The sequence below is a fragment of the Suillus subalutaceus genome, assembly GCF_016647625.1.
Source record: "Suillus subalutaceus strain FC151 chromosome Unknown DFJ58scaffold_173, whole genome shotgun sequence".
NCBI lineage: Eukaryota > Fungi > Basidiomycota > Agaricomycetes > Boletales > Suillaceae > Suillus > Suillus subalutaceus.
Window position 1 is genome coordinate 18109 of NW_024540422.1, and position 16853 is coordinate 34961.

General features: G+C 47.2%; 3 protein-coding genes across 3 annotated transcripts; all 3 read right to left on the minus strand.

The window, feature by feature from the left end:
• Positions 1-1787: 1787 nt before the first annotated feature.
• Positions 1788-3252, minus strand: DFJ58DRAFT_734340 (kinase-like domain-containing protein; the record flags this gene model as incomplete). The annotated part of the gene is made up of 7 exons (XM_041386469.1): positions 1788-1945; positions 1996-2104; positions 2160-2286; positions 2338-2375; positions 2408-2644; positions 2713-2784; positions 2845-3252. The coding sequence occupies 7 exons, from the start codon at positions 3250-3252 to the stop codon at positions 1788-1790; spliced, it is 1149 nt and encodes a 382-aa protein (XP_041237626.1).
• Positions 3253-5723: 2471 nt separating this feature from the next.
• DFJ58DRAFT_734341 (uncharacterized protein) lies at positions 5724-6469 on the minus strand (the record flags this gene model as incomplete). The annotated part of the gene is made up of 4 exons (XM_041386470.1): positions 5724-5821; positions 5884-5942; positions 5980-6029; positions 6080-6469. The coding sequence occupies 4 exons, from the start codon at positions 6467-6469 to the stop codon at positions 5724-5726; spliced, it is 597 nt and encodes a 198-aa protein (XP_041237627.1).
• Positions 6470-12360: 5891 nt separating this feature from the next.
• Positions 12361-13669, minus strand: DFJ58DRAFT_734342 (uncharacterized protein; the record flags this gene model as incomplete). Its single annotated transcript, XM_041386471.1, has 3 exons — positions 12361-13018; positions 13069-13502; positions 13553-13669. The coding sequence occupies 3 exons, from the start codon at positions 13667-13669 to the stop codon at positions 12361-12363; spliced, it is 1209 nt and encodes a 402-aa protein (XP_041237628.1).
• Between the last annotated feature and the right edge of the window lie 3184 nt (positions 13670-16853).

The following is a 16853-nucleotide window of genomic DNA, read 5'->3' on the forward strand; positions in this document are numbered from 1 at the left end:
ACAATCAGTAATTGACATCCCATGATTTATGTCTCTTCTTCAAATCTTAATAAAACAAGGGCATGAGAGAGAACATACAGATGTGGAGAAATGAAGGAAAGGCTTGATTTGCAAGGGGGGTTATGATGCTACAGGTGAGCAGCGAACATAGAGGGACGTTGTCCATGCTCTCCGAGGGTGATTCATTGCTCCTGTATTCTTCGAACAGTTGATCGTGCGTGGTATTGTTAGGTATGCTGTGCCTGTGTTCAGTTGCTGATGTTTGAAATCACGTAGTCATTTTAATTGGAGATATATTAGTTAGGTGCGCTGCTGCTGATGTCTAAGAATTACTAGGGTTCACCGTAGTCCGTAGGGCAAATGCCAATTTGTCATAATACCAGCCGACATCACTTAATAAACACCACCATTGATGAATGTCTTCACCGGTGCCAATATCAGCAACGATAAGATAGAGTGTATGTGGATGAGAGAACAGGGCTCGAATTGTGCGTCGAGGTCTTGAGGTCGTAGGCTATGAAACTCATGTTGAGGCCAGCCGGGTTACAGTTTGCAGATTAGCATTACTGACCAGTTGGTTTGAACATCTTCAAAAATGTCGAGAGGCATGCTAGTATTCGTGGCGCCAACGAACACAAACCATCAGGAACTTTGGAACAGCTGGCTACATACCTCAGCCTGGTAACATTTACACATCCACTTACCACGCAGAGACCTGCGACGAGTCTACACATGAATTGGATAATATCGACCGCATCAAACTGAACTGCGCTCGGATTAGAATTTGACCACCTGTATATTCCATGTAACCCTCACCTTTATGCATTCCCAGCAGAGAAACAAAGGTACACCCCCACGATCCTCGTTAAGGTTGGGCGAAGAAAAAGAGAAGCGAAGCCATTGTAGCGATGTAGCAGAGGTACTCATCCTCATCTCCCGAGACAAAATCCTGTGCACTCTAGTCTGCATGCCTCCTTAGGTACAGCCTAAATCACACTGCGAGTGAATTGTCCGTGTAACTTGGAACAAGGTGAGCTGGAATACATTAATAATACAGCGACGCTCAACGAAAGTGGTAGATTTCGTACCCAGACCTCATCGATGTTTTTGTTTTGGCTCGTTGAGGACCGGATCAATGAGGAGAATGTATTTCAGGGCGTCTGATTCCGGTGAGGATTACTGTCAAGATGAGCCCCTCAAATTTCAATTTCATGTTTGTACCACGAGTCTCCTATGTGGCATACCCATTTTCTTCGGTTTTGAGCACGCAGCGTCTATGATAAATAAATCGTTTAGGAATAAGTCTGACCAAGAGGACCACGAGCTCGCTGGCAAGTGGAGTGTTCATGTCGGGTTGATTCTGTGGAAGGCGCCTCGCGTTGTGATCATAATTGTAACTGGAACAAGAGGAGGAGAGAATGTTAGTTGGTGCAGAGAACTCATCAGTACTTTGGCCATGTTCAAACATACATCGCACTCGAGCATCTTACTCTAAGATTTGCAATACATATTAGGGTACTCAATCCACCGAATTTTATTATTCAGCCACCACTATAAAGTCAAACTTTCAAAAATCCATCCTGATTCCACCACCGCCTGGAGACATGGAACAAACAGTGAATTTAAAATGTGAAAGATGCATGTGAACCCAACAAAAAGAATCAATGGGCCAAGGTATCTAGACTGAGGTACATTGTAAGATTGTTTGTAACAAGGAAGGAGACACAGTGGAATGAAGTGTTTCAAACGGAGACTATCGCAACGAAACAAACACCAACTGGAGGGCATCATAAGTCCGTAGAAAGAAGCGCCGGCTTGACCCAATCCACATTTGAAACGCGCGGCTTCTCGCAGTAAGGTAAGCGAAACCAAACCGGTGCTGCGTAAATGTCCAATCCACATCGTAAATCTGGCAGCGAATCTGGCAGTTCTTCGCGTTCAAGCGCTACAATTGTTTTAAGCACAATGTTCTCAGACAAATCAGATCTAACCTACCACGAGCGTATGCGCCGGAGAATTCTGACATGCCACATTGGAGCAAAAACGCTTTATGCTCTATGAGCTCATGGAATCCATACCGTGAGTATGGGTCACAATGTAGCAGCTACAGCAGTAAAGATAAAATGATAGAGTTAGAGAATGAACCATACAAAACTTACCCCTGAAAGTAAATCGGCGATAACTTCATGGAGTCCTTCGAAGGCAGGGAAACCGCTTGGATGCTCTGTCAGTGTTGGAGAACCAAGAAACATAGAATGATATATCATCCTCCGTTGAAAATAACGCCTGACAAGATGGTATCAGTAAGATAGCAGAAAAGGAAGATGTGAAACATACCTCATGTGTCTTTGAAACAAGCTGGTAGACGATACAGCCTAGCCCCCACCAGTCTACGGGTATTCCGTACCCCATAGAACTGGGGTCTGTTCTGTTGCGCAAGACCTCCGGTGCCATGCAGTGGGTCGTTCCCCACTGTACCTCTTGTATACCCCCACCGTTGCTCCAGGGGCCCCTTGTCTGTGTGTACATAACACAGGCCAAAATCAGTGACCCTAGCGTTCTCTCGAACATCGATCAGGATGTTTTCGGCTTTGATATCCCGATGAATGATCCCTATCTCATGTAGAGCATTCATCCCGAGCGCCTTCAAAGTCGGAGGTATGAGACATCGAAAATCAGGAAAGTCAACTACTTACTATTTGGGTAGTCCACCTGCGACGATGCTGGACACAATATGAAGAGCGATCTCTCATAACATTGTAGAGGTCGCCGGCCGCGAGGGTCCTAGAAACGTCCAATGGAGTCAAACAACTCAAACGGCTCGCAGGGGGGAGAAGAACACACCATGACCAAACATATTCGATCCTTTGTCTGAAACGACATTTCAAGCCCCATAACAAATCTAATTGCGGGACACGGCATCGCTAATGAAATGCGCTTGTACACTTCGAGTTCATTCAAAAGAACTTTTTTTGTAGACATGTACTTAAGACGGTCCTTCCGGAAGACCTTGAGACACAACAAGCGATCTGTCGCTATGTCTTGGGCTCCCATTGCCGTAGCGTACCCGCCCTCGCCCAAAACACGCCAAACACGAAAGGGGCCATAGGTGCCTGACGCCGGAAGAATTCGAGACACCTCTTCTGGAACAGGATATGCGAAGGTGAAGGTGTGAGCGGAGGCCGTAGCGTCCGCCGACTCTGAGTCAGGATCTTGAAGAAGGGGAATATCTGGGTAAAGATTCGTAGGCATTATGATGGGCGCGTTGGATGAAGCTGGAATGGGGTTCCAAAGAAGGAGTGATCAACTTTTGAGTTACCTTGCCTGGCGACAGGGTAATGATCAGAATGATGTGAAGGGGACGATAGTGTGAAGGAGCAATTCGATGGACATACTTAAGAGACGTGGACACACCGATCTGTGAATTGTCTTAGAGCGCCACAGTGTGATAATGGTGGCTGAATAATGCCACCGTCAATCACGACGGTGACTAGCACGATGGGGGAGATTGTGGACTCGTATACTGTGGAACAATCAAAGTGAAATGACAGGGTTTAAAGGCAATAGCAGGGTTGCAACGCTCATGTATGATAATTCAGACTGTGTAGACGAGGCCAAACTGTACGTTGTAGGCGTCGCGGGATAGGTTCAACAAACGACGACAGGTAGTAATACGGCTAATAGTGATCCAAGTCGTTCGGCAAATGCCTTCGTCAGATGAATTCTGGAAATTTGGTCAGCATAGCTACCCTTCACTCCTTTGGCGGCAGACTGTTGCAGTCAATCAGAATTTTACTGTAGTAGGGATCCAAACACACCAGAAGTTGAGAGCATTTTGGCGGCGCGTGCAGTTGCAGGATCTTGCGATATACTAGTAATGAAATCGTTGCGTCGCCAGACGCTCCAACAAGCTTCTGAAGGACCACATAACAATTGTCCATACATGCAAACCGCGTCGGGCCAACTCCATAGGTTACGCGAGCAAATGTTTGCAAAGGAGAATACCTGACCGCTTTGTAATTCATTGCGCGCCAATATTGTAAGACCATCATCCTCTGATAAGAAGTTTCGAGAGTATTTGCAAGCTTACTAGCCCAGAAGTAAAGCATCCTCAGATTCAAACAACCATCCCTAGCCCGATCATCCGTAAGATAAATGTAGCCAGCGGTCACCATCGACACAGCTGTTATCTAGATTGTTTCTGCGACCCAGAAGCCCCGCAGCTCCGTTCTAGCTCCTCTTCGTTCCTAAGTTGCGCTGTGGCAGCTTCCAGTGCCATGTTCCGACGGTCTTCCGTGTTATCGTTGCCTCGAAGTCCTGTGCCCCCCTAGAACGTGAATAAGTGCCTCTACTTCTTCGTCCGATGACAGCTGATAGGTGTCTCGTTAAACCAGAAAGTTGATGTGTTCCTGCTCCTGCTGCGGCCTCAAACCCTGCAACCTCACGATGAGCTGAGAATTCAACTCTTTAACCAGGAATATACAACTGTCATGTAAACGGGATATTGGAAGACGAAGGTTGTGGCTAACATCATTGTTGTGTTCGCCCCATACATTGTGTGCCAGTTCATGGCACAATACGCGTCTAACCTCCAAGTACGGACGAAAACCATCATATGTGTCAAGCCGAATTCGCAGCTTGATGGTAGCTCCACTCCCAACGTTGAGACCTGGAAGTTCAGGATGCTCATGTGGTGCAAGCTCGGTAAGCAAAGCCCCACAGAAAAATGATGCTTCTGCATTACATGTAGGACTGCAGGGTCCTTGGAAAGCGTCGTGAGGACACTCGGTCGCTGTTTCAGGTCCACTACAGATGGGTGAGCGGTTCTATACGGTGAAAGCCGTACTGGTGTGACGAAGTAGACGATAACCCTGTCGAACGAAGCTACTTGCCCCTCATCATGATTGACAGTCTGATGATAAGAACGGATGTCGGAACATACATTTACCTGTGGCTTGAGCACCCTCTTCCTAAGAATTTGCTCTTGCCTCTGATGTGCTGAGTCAGCTGCATTCAGTTGTCCGAGTTCTTCTACCGTCGAGCCAAGCATTTGCACTTTGAGGCCATCGCGAAGACCTGCTTGGGCGATGGTGGGTCTGGATCGGAGTCATCCTGTCGATGCTGGATTTTCTTTCCTCTATAAAAGGTTTCTGCAATGGTACGGCGGAACGGGAACAGAAGTGATGAGCTCGAGACCGGAGTGGAGAGCTGAGACGGGGGTTGTCATCGGAAGGAAACACAGCGCCCACGTCTGTGCATGCCTAGATTGGCAGCAGATCTTTCTAGAATCACAGGAGATCATACCGAAAAGGTCAGCCACAAATCGCCATGATCATTTGACTTGCTAAATCCTAGCATGTTTCAATGAATTGCTTTTCAGAGAACACAAAAACGAAGGGGAGCTTACAGGACAAAGTATTATGACATGATATCGGACGAACATGACTACATAGGAGTTGGTTTCATTGTAAGTTCCTTCCGTTCTCTCAGGTGCTATAAAGGCGATAATAACCAGGAAAACATCATGGCATATGACGGGTGATAGAAGCATATAATCGCAGGCATAGGACCGATGTGGAAGACAGCCGTGCAGTACTTGATGTCGGGAGTTATTGCTATATCTTGCACTATAGGCCAACGCATTCAGCTTGCACAGAATTCGATCAAAGTAGAAATTCCCCTGAGGATTGCTGAGGGTCGACTCCATAAAAATATATCCATCGCTATATAGATCGCGATGATCGGTAGGAACAACCCCAGCAGAACATAAAGTAGGGGCTTAGATCGGTGGTATATGGCATAAGACGCCAGATGAGAATGACTGCAAATGCAAAATGGGTACGCGTAAAGGTACGAGAATGTATGCATATGCCCGTGACTTACCTTCCGCAAGCAATAATATACAGAACAACTCCATTGCATCAACAGAAACATACCATAACCTAATAGCTAGTTTCAGTTGAGTACGGTTATACTCACCTCCACGGGGACGGTGAGGACAACACCTCGCGGAGGGAAGTGTTAAGCACCTGTGGAGGGAAGTAGTTGAACGCTGTTGGAGGGCGACATTGCCATGCACCGTACCGCGTAGCCCAACGGGGATAGCCGTTGCCAAATTCACGAATTGAGCAGGCCCATGCGGTCGCCCACCTAAGTTAGCCAAACCAGGTGGCAAGGGTTGAGCTGAAGGCCACATGGGATTCGGTGAAGGGTCACCACTAAATTTGGATGATTGAAGAGGTATGCCTCCCTTGCGGCTCATGCTCGCCTGGTGTAATCCTTGGTACATTTGAGGAGGATCGCGTTGACCACCAAACTGCATAGAATCATCTATGTCAGAGAGCATGGCGCCGTTTTGTCTGCTCCGAGGAGGGGCAGCGGGGCTTAATCCAGGAACCATGCTATCTGGGACAAAATTCCCATCCTCAAGACTACCATACAATTTGTCCCGGGCGGTCCTGGCCAGCATAGTGCTGTGAGCGGCCGAGTTGATTTTTAAGATGGTGAAGGTTGGAAGGATGAGTGTATATTGAAGGGCCTTCCCAATCGATGATCAAAGGCGCAGCACCGAAAGCAGACGGTTCGAATCTGGCACAGGAGTTCTGTGCAAAACCAGGACTTGTGCCAAAGGGTTGAAAATGAGTCAGGAAAATGGAAGGAAGGGGGCCTGAGACGAGTGTTGTTGCATGTCGAGCGCCGGAGGGACTAACACTTCCGATTTGAACCCTGGTCCTTGAAAATTGAACTCTGGCCCTTAAAATTTTGATGGCGCACATTCCACTAAATTGTAAATTAAATCATGTACGTGGGAACTACAGGTGAGATAAGGTGACTTTGGTATGGAAAGCCGGACGGCCGCGCTCTGTTACCACCCATGGCATGGGCCAAAAATGGCAGTGACAAGTTGAGGACTCCGTACACCTATAAAGAGATCAATGCGACCGACCAACTGTAGGTTCCATAGTATAGCGCGGCTGTCCGGCCTTTTGTGCTGCAGTTACTGTGTCATATCATGATGGCGCCGGCGCCAGCCCCCCCACTTGCTATTCCTGGCATGTTTTCTCAATATGACCATCGAATTAAACGCAAACTAGTCTTATTTCATTTTTGGTAAATGATTGCTAGTCCCATGTGATTCTACCGTCAATGCATGATGCTTTTCGACTGGTAACCGAATGAGTAATCTTGACCAGTCTCAGCAGCTTAAACCAAACGTGACAGGACAAACAATCTTCTCCTTTTACCACGCCTTGAATATTCACTCATGGATGGATTTTTCAAGGCCTGTCTGAGTAGTCATAGCCAACCGTTTGGCAACCAGAACAGATTATAAATTTGCTCCCTTGTGGTGCGGATTCGAAACCTGTCGACATGGACTGTTCTTCGGAGGTTCGTCTAAACTTGGCCAGCAAGCGTCCTGGCCCAAGTGGTTAACGCAACAGAATCCAATTCTCTTGTACTTCGCAGGTTCGAAACCCTGCCGAACAACAGGTTTTTTCTCTATCGGAACACCTCGGAGCAACTTCGCCCTGACTGAAGTGGTTACTGCGGCATAATCAAATTTGTCTCTTGAACTGTACCAGTGCAGGTTCAAAACCTGCCAATGATTTTTTCCCCATCCGAACACGACTTGAAGATTCACTGACGGACGGTTCCTCACTGGCAGAGGCTCATCTCAACCTCGCTCCGGACAAAGTGATTACTGCAACGGAATCGAAACCTGTCTCTTGGACTGACACTACCGTTGCAGGTTCAAAACCTGCCGGCGAGGTTTTTTTTCCATCCGAACACGACTTGAAGATTCGCTGATGGACAGTTCCTCAGAGGTAATCTCAAGTTCGCCTTGGCTAAAGTGGTTACTATCACAGAATCGAAATCTGTCTCTTGGACCGTACCAAGTGCAGGTTCAAAACCTGCCGACGAGGTTTTTTTCTATCCGAACACTGATGGACATTTTCTCGGAGCTTCATTTCAACCTCACCTGGCTAAAGTGGCTACTACAACAGAATCGAAATATGTTGTGTTGGACTTGCGCAAGCTCGAAACCTGCCGAGGACAAGGTTTTTTTTCCATCGAAACACACTTTGACATTCACTCGTGGATGGATCACTCGGTGGCTCATCTTAACCGGTCTTAACCAAGTGGTTTCCCACAACAGAATCAAAATCTGTTTCTCTTGCAGTCGGTTCGAAACCTGCTCACAACATTTTTGCAGTGTATCTATAAGATCCTCAGACCTCCGTCTTAACTAGGCCCAGTCATTGCGCCGAAACCTCCTTTTTATGTGATAGACCGTCCATGAAATAGAATTCACCTTCACGCCTCGGCAGATCGTCTCAGAAACATAAGGTATATCCTGAGATGCATTCAAGTCTGCATCAAGCTCCCAAAATACCAAATAATGCTGAACTTAATACTTCGTATTACAGGAGCGGCAATGTGCACCCAGCATTGAGAGAAATAGAAATAGATGCTGACACTCCATTATATGTTCCCTCCCAGACGTATCCGATTGATTTTCTGCCCACCAGCTGAATCACTTAAACATACAATTGTGAATATCAGCATCTTACATAATCTAAAATCTTGCGACATTGTACCTCCCGGGCATCTGTGGCTGACCGATCGCAATCCACCTATTATGGAACAACCGCTGAGTGGACATTTAGTGTGGTCTTGCACTATTAAAACGTCCAAGGTCGATCCTTTCATTTTCCATCTCTGTCGCGCAACATTTCAACGCATCCCTTCCTAACGCTCATCCATGCCATACTCACCATTAAAGTTGAGAGAACCTGGGTGTGATTCATGCGTGGCTAAGAACCAGCCATGCTATGCATATTGTTCTGTATCATCATGTCAGACATGCTGCGAACAGTGTTCGTGTTGCCAGGTAAGTGATTTCTGCACATCTGACGTCACATCCCTTAACGCTAATGACCAAATTGTAGCCCCTATGCCACGGTTTCTGGGTATCATGAGGGCGGTTGGACCGACAATTCCAGGCTGTGTATACTGCACAGGAATGAAGATAAGGTGTCGTTCTAGAATGGGCGAAGCGTGTATAGCCTGCCAGCAGAGGTGTAGCCATGGTAAGTCCTTATTTCCTCGAGTCCGTATTCTACGCTCACAAATACATGGCTCAGTTAAAAACAGGCTCAAGTTCCACTCTCTTCCGACGAATCTGAATCAGACTCTGCCGGCGAATCTGAATCAGAGTCTCAATCTTTTGACTCCTCTGACGAAGTTACCGCTTTGGATGAAAGCCATCTGACTGGGTCGATAAGCCGCTGGACGAGAAGAAACGGGTAAGACTTGAGGCAAAGTTGCTGGGTGTCAAGCAGCGTCTGGCCCAAATGGAGGAGATGCACCGCGAGTTCGAGAAAGTCTGCAGAGTATTGGAGCAAGTTTTTGAACAGTCTCGACGGATGCCTTGCGGGCTAGTAGATACATCAGCTCATGCGCATAGCTAGATATAATACTCAATGTTACCTTCTACCTCATGGACTCCCTTGTGCACTGAGGCCAAATGTTATTTCGGTCACACGGCGCGGTCGATTACATAGACCTTTGCATGCAACGCGACACCATGAGTGTATGGTCAGACATTTTTCAATGGGAATATCTTACAACGCTGAAATAACAAAGGGCAAATGATATTTTATGACTCCTGATGCATGTTGTGCCTGAATATCTCTCGGCCAAGCGATCGGCGGTCCGCTTCATCAGAAATTACCAGAAAACTCACATTCAGCATGACATTATGACCCCTGGGTAAAGTGGCGGCAGAATTCATCTCGGCCGACAGCCAGACGGTCCACTTCATCTAGAATTACCACTACGTCCACATCCACATTTCAACTCCACTATAAATTACTTACTCACGCCGATGAATCACAATCATTCATTTAACTCTGCCACGACGATCCGTCGTTCACTTAGCTCAACATTCGAAGATGCAGCCATCCCAAGCCTGCACGGTGAGAGACCCTGGCTGCGACTCCTGTTTGGCCGATGACACGGCATGCCACGAATATTTGGCTGGACATGCATGTCAACGATGCCAGCAATATTGTTCCCTCCTAACAGGTAACTGTGTCATTTGAGTCTGTTGCACCATTGGCTAACCTCATGCAATGGCTCAGAAAATCAGACACTGCCCATATACAGACGGGGCTCGTTGCACAACAGCACCTAGGGTGTTCTCGTTGCATTACCATGAAGCAAGACTGCGTGAGCCGGCCGGATGAGGCTTGTGTCGCCTGCCAGGAGCAATGCAGCAATTGTATGTTTCTTTACTTGCTATTATCCGTTCTTGATATACTCAAAGCGACGCATGTCACAGTCGTCCGAGATGAAGGTCGTCCGAGTCCGCATTCGCATAGAAGTTCATGCGATTCTTCCAGTGACGCCATACTGCTGGGAAAACGGCCGCCGCCGAACGACTGGGATGTGGGTGCAAGAAAGAAGAGGAAGATTGATGTGGCAGGGGGACAACAATTGAACCAGACTGTCGTGGAGGAGGTGAAAGAGTGTCTGGAATTCATGAGGAAAGCTAGCAAGAACGCCGAACTCATGTGCAAACGACCTAAGGGAAGAGGTGCAGTGCATCGAAAGTCATCTAGGGAATAAGCAGTTGTAGCGCCTTCAATATATTGTACAGCTGTCTATGTTCAACAGTCTCATGAATCTCAGCTGGACCTTCTACTCTCCAAATGCTGAGTTGTGCCATCTTATATGTCGGCCAGCGGCTGAATGATTGCGAGACATCAGGCCGAGGCCTTAGACTAATGCCGAAACGTTGCACTGAACACACTTGGTCAATTTACCAACAATTTCAGCCCTTCGTATGATGTATCAGGCCGAATTCTGAGACAACATACTTTGAATTGGAATATCCAGCTAGTATGGACCTGATGAAGTTTGGGTTACCATACAAGATGATTCAGCTGCGATACACTTATATTCACACCACATCCAAGTCCCACATCGTCAATATATCTTTTTTTCAACAGACATGGTCCTCAGGAGTGATAATTCCATAATAGGTTTGGAAAACACAGGTACGTGTTATCGCGATCATTGAAAGCTGAAATGACATGATATTTCATGTCAAACTGACGCAGGACATTTGTGCCCATTAGTCAGCATCACGATTCGGGATCTCATGCATGCCCCGTCGATCTTCTATATAGTTACGGCTGGCCCAGCTGGACTGGCGATAAGTGCTGTCGACTTGCAACAGCTCACCTGGTAGCGGTCGAGTTCTTGTCAATTACTTGCATAGGGCACGAGCCAATAGCCAAGGGACATGTAGAGCCTCAGACCTAGGGTGATGTACTAAGTGCAGTGGTCTGCGAGAACAACTTGACCATTCGACCAATTAGTCTTGTGTGAACTTGATAAAACTCGATCGCAGGTAGTCTCAAACAACGCGTTCTAAAATCCGTGGGTCTCGTGAGCAGAGCGGGTTGTAGAATGGAGTTGAGATGAATCAAGTCGAGTCAAGTCTGAGGACGGAAAATTCTCGGGCCAGTGACAGTGCGGATTCCTCGAGTTACTGCCGAAGCGTTTTTCATTGCCAACATGCCGCAGAGAGCTTGGATGATGGACGTCCACCATGCGGAGTGCTGCTGAGCGGGATTCGAATGTCGAATTGACTTCGCTTGGGTCTGCAATGATGTTGGTAGGGCTAATTTCATGGCAATTGCTCTACCAATGTGCCTACATCACTGCTGCCCATTGTGCGATGGTGATGCTTGGTGGTCTCATAAATACATTTCTTCAAACAACCTCTTGAGGCTGCAAATTTCAAATTGTAACCCCCACCCAAATTTTCACACGAGGAATGTTGGTGTTGTCACAATCAGATGTGTGGTTGTGTGTGGTTGTGTTTGCCTAAACGAATCTTGTACTTAATGTCCAACTTAGGTTTCTTCCAACCTGTGAACTTCTAACACATCATCATGTGCACAGTCCATGTCTCCGATATGTACACCTTCCTAGATGTGTCCTGGAGTCATCCGGACATGTGCAGGTGTCATCCTATTCTCTCAAGGAGATTCAATGCCATGCTGGCGCATGATGGTCTATAGATTAGTCAAGGTATCAAAACTTGACAGATGCCCTTGTGTCTCTTGCCATGTGGTGCAAGAAAGCTGTCACCACTCCAACACCCTAAAAGGCGAGAGGATCACCAAACCCTACACAGGACGACCCTCTCTATTTTCCTCCAACATGACACAATATTCGCAGAAATGCGGAGTGCGAAGAAAAACATCAGGTGCAATACAATTACAGCTGGCCACTGCTACTGGAGTCAATAATAATTATATAGTAGGGGCAGTTTGTGCTAATCATTCACAGCCCATGCTCGACCCTGCCCAGCCTCTCGCCGACTTTCCATTCCATAACGCCGGACAGCCTGCGAAGTTTTGCAGGACGCATATTTGATGAAGTGCTGGTGTGAACAGGATTTCTTTTCCCACTTCCTTCCTGTGCATCTGTGCCTGGCATAGTGTTCACAGATAGCTTGTGCAGTCCAGGACATAGGGGAAATTTGTGCCAGAAGACCGAGGGAGCAGTAGCAGGTTTGACAAGGATGAAATGGTTGTTATTCTGATCTGTCGGGAGACATGCAGATTTCCACCGACATTCCCCACATATCATCTGAACCATGTTCTCCATCCGGGACAGCCTGATGGTGTCTGTCATCGAGGAATTGCAATCTTCATTTGCACATGCTGAGAACTTGTACCCGAATGCGCGATGTGTGCTATGTTTGGCCACCTCCCTACTCTCTACAGTGCGTCTCCCTTCCACATAGCAAGCATACACCACAATGACTGTAGTATGCTCCAGCACATCTGGATTTGTGACAAGCAAAGCACAAAGGGACTCCCACACGTCCGTGCAGCCAAACACTGCAGCTGCACGAATGAATGCTAGCACTGTGGGTCCAACAAACCCAGGGAGGGTGGAGGATCCCCCAAATCCGATAACGAAATCAAATAGGTCCCTAAGACAGATTTCAGTGAAGTGCGTCAGACGACATATAGATGGCCTCACGACTCCACCATTGCCAGCACTTCCTTAAATTCTGTTTTGGCCTGCATTGTAGGACCACGAGTGACGAGAAAAAGTCCGCGTCGACCTCCCCTCGCCTTGGGTGTGGTGTTGTACCATGGGGATTTTCCATTGATGGTTTTCTCTACAGTCTCATCTTCCCTTGCAGACAACGAGGCAGCCTTCATCGCTGTCATGAGTGGCTTACCCAGGTAAGTCTGTATAATCTCAGAGGCTGTGTTTTTGTTAGGCCTTGTTGTCCCACTGGTATGCTGCAAGATACTGGTATATTCGTCTGAGGGGGTGTCCATGATGACAAATGTATTGCTGGGTGTGTCATTTAGGACACTCCTCATCACCCATTGCCCAACAGTTCCCATCTTCTGGACATCAAAATTGTGATCTCCAGCCTTCATAGGGATAGTCACTGTGTGAAGCTATGTTGTGCACATTGGCAATGGGGGTGTGAAAAATGAGAATGGCTCACATTTCCAATATATCCTTTGTATTGATTTTGCAGGTCAATATTGATGAGGTCCTTGAGGTAATCATTGTTGCCCGACGTAATGTGAACAACACATGCGGGCCACGCCTTCTTCGCCATCTTACCGGTCCCATATCGTATGACTCTGTATGGAAGACCTTTCTCCCCTCCACTCACTTCAGTCACACATAGGGGACACAGGAACACCCAACCTTTCCGGACCGACCGATAGCCAATGCAACCTGGACCATCTGGCCGTGTCTGGCGACATACAACTACACCGCAGTTGACACATACATATGAAGATTTCGAACTGCAGGGGTCACAGCACCAATGACACCAAGTACCGAGTGGGTCACTGCGAGAGGATGGCTTGCCCATCGATGCGATCGGAGTGTGGACCTTATCCGTTCCGTGATGCAAGGGAGTGTTGGTAAAAGCAGACTGTTGAGTGGCAGCAGCCATATTACCCTGGTTGCACTGGCTAGGAGTGGAACTCGAGGCTCTGAGATGAATGCTAGGTAGACATGTTTTGAGTGGCATGATAGACAAACAGGATGGTTCAGCCATGGGAATGATTCTTACTAAGGGTCCAAGTGGGGTGGAGTTTGTGGGTGGACCGTGTGATAGCACGTCAAACTCCGACCGGAGAATTCCATCAGCCATTTGACTCCCACATTAGTGGAGGGACGATGTCTGAATGGATATACCTCCAAATCTGTGGCCGCTTGATCACCAACCTTAGACATTCAAATCTCACAGCAACCAGGTTTTGGCGGGTATTACTTTTTATGTGATTACATGACTAATCCCCTAGTGGAGGTGACGGATGTCTGAATGGATATTCCTTTAGACCTGGGGCTGCTAGGGAGGAATAAAATGATAAAATAATAAATTCTTGATTTTGAGTTGTCGGGGCCACGCTACATAGTTGCCTGCTCGTGCAAGTTCATACAGCAATAGCGACAATTCCAACTTGAGGCATTCTCGCAACACGAAATGGTGGTGAAGGTGATTACAGCTCACGAGGCTGCGGGAAGACCCTTTATTCTATCATTCCTATTCTGCTTCATCTGGGCACTATCAGCATGACAATTTCACCGCCTAAACGTTTCCAGAACACCCAGGTGAGACACGATTCAGCAGCCGCTCCTGCGAGAACTAGCTAGTTGTGGGAGGTGAACAAATACTCAAAATACAGCATACCGACAGCATCAACTGAGGATACCTTACATGATATATTGCTCTGACGGGCGTTGTGCCGTTAACCTCCATGCACGAAGAAATTGGATTCACATACGTTGGTCACCAGCAATCAATTTGCGAGAGGCACTTCAACCACTTGAATGGTTCGCCAGAGAAATTGTTTATGTTCAATGGTAGTCATCTGCCGCGTCTCCCACTACTCATACGTCAAGACGGAATTGTCGCTAAAAGCATTAAGCATATTGACGTTAACAAGGCACAAACCATTTGTACAGCAGGACTTCCACATCACGTCGAGAATGCGTTTTCAATTAGCGTCTGGCAAATTGGGAGAGCTTTGTGTGCTACTTGCATCGACAGGGTCGAGAATTGTGGCGAGGATATCTATGCTACCTTCAGATGAAACAAGCACATTCGCCTCCTGTACATGTGAAAATCAGCTGATGTGCAGGCTCCGTCAGACAAGCTGATGGTGCATGCACATCAGTTAATTCACCCCAGTCAGATTGAACGGATGGTCGCGTGATACTGCGTGTGTGTCAGCATTGGCTGGTTGTTCTCTTCATACAAGCTCACCTTATAAATATGTGTGCACCATTCATGTTGCCTAGGTGTGTCACTCGGTGATCTGATAATGTCTATCTTGCTAAGGTTGTCCTTGGATCCACTTGCAACCAACATCAGGTAACATGCAGCTTAGCACAACTCACATACCATGCATGGCACCGTCATTGCATCACACGCCTGCCCACCGACCGCGTCCTCAGTGAATCGCGTGACACAGAACATACACTGGATACAAAGAACAGTTCACACGAAAGAAGAGGGGATTGGCGATGGGCGGAGGACATTGAGTGATAGTTGACCAGAGGGACAATGAACTGACAGACCAGAAAATTGCTGACCAAGAATGTTCTGCCAGGGCCGCTCCCAACGTTCTGGGAGAATGTAAAAAAAAGATCCACTGTTTGTCTTGCGATGATGCAGCCGTCCTTGGTTATATTCAGAATAAGATTTGCAGCGTAGTCATGTTTGAGGCAGCTAATTAAAGAAAAAAGGAAATCATCGCAGGAACATAGCGATTGGTCCACCCGCCCTGGCATGTCCACCAGGTCTTGACCCTCCCTTAGCAGGAGAAAGAGAGGGCAACCATATGTTTGACAAATTATCTAACTGTGTTGGGTTTTTTGCCTAGGCTGCTCAGCCAGGACTAATCAACTAATTCTCCTTGACAGGAGAAGGGCTCGTCATTGCATATGGGTCTGGATGACATAACAACACCCCCTTGTGAAGAAGGTGTGCCACTGGACTCCGACGCGAGAAGTTGAGACATTTGAAGACAAGTGGACATCGAGCAAAAAATTAAAACGATTAAGCCAAACATACCGGCACACAACCACACACGAGGACTGCTGCGACCCGTCACAACGCCAAACACAGACAAAAAGCGGGTATGTCCGGTGAGAATTGACAAGGTGGGGGATACCCATCGATAAACATCGATGCTATAGGCTGTATGGACTCGTTCAGAAGTCTTTAGGAAAAAAAAACTGGCACTTTTCGAGAAGGAAAAAAATAAAGAGCGAGGGTTGATTAGATGTGAATCTCGCTTTGCTGGAAAACACACGACTAATACGATACAATGAGTATCGACTGGTATTACTATGAATGAGTGTTATCCTTCTCCTCGACGTGGAAAATTTTACCACTGTGAGTAGCTATCCATCATCAACTTACTTGTTTCCAAATTGTTGACACAGAGCCGAAGTTTGGGACAATATTTTTGTAGGGTGTGGAACAACCAACTCAGGAGGACGCAGAGGGATGCTTGTCCACCGGATGCAGGTGCGAGGCCTGGTTATTGAGTTGTCGGAAACTGGAAAGCATGATATTGCGGATGGTCTTCGCGCACTAAACCGAGACGCTCATGCCTTGAATTCCACATAACAACTATCTAGGCTGATTTTCCTCTCAGAGGGACTGAATAGCATGGGAAGAACCCCCCCCCCCCCCCCCCCCCCCCCCCCCCCATATTCATACATATCTCATTCCCACATGGGATCTATCTCTCATTCCCTCATTCTTCATCACTTTGTTT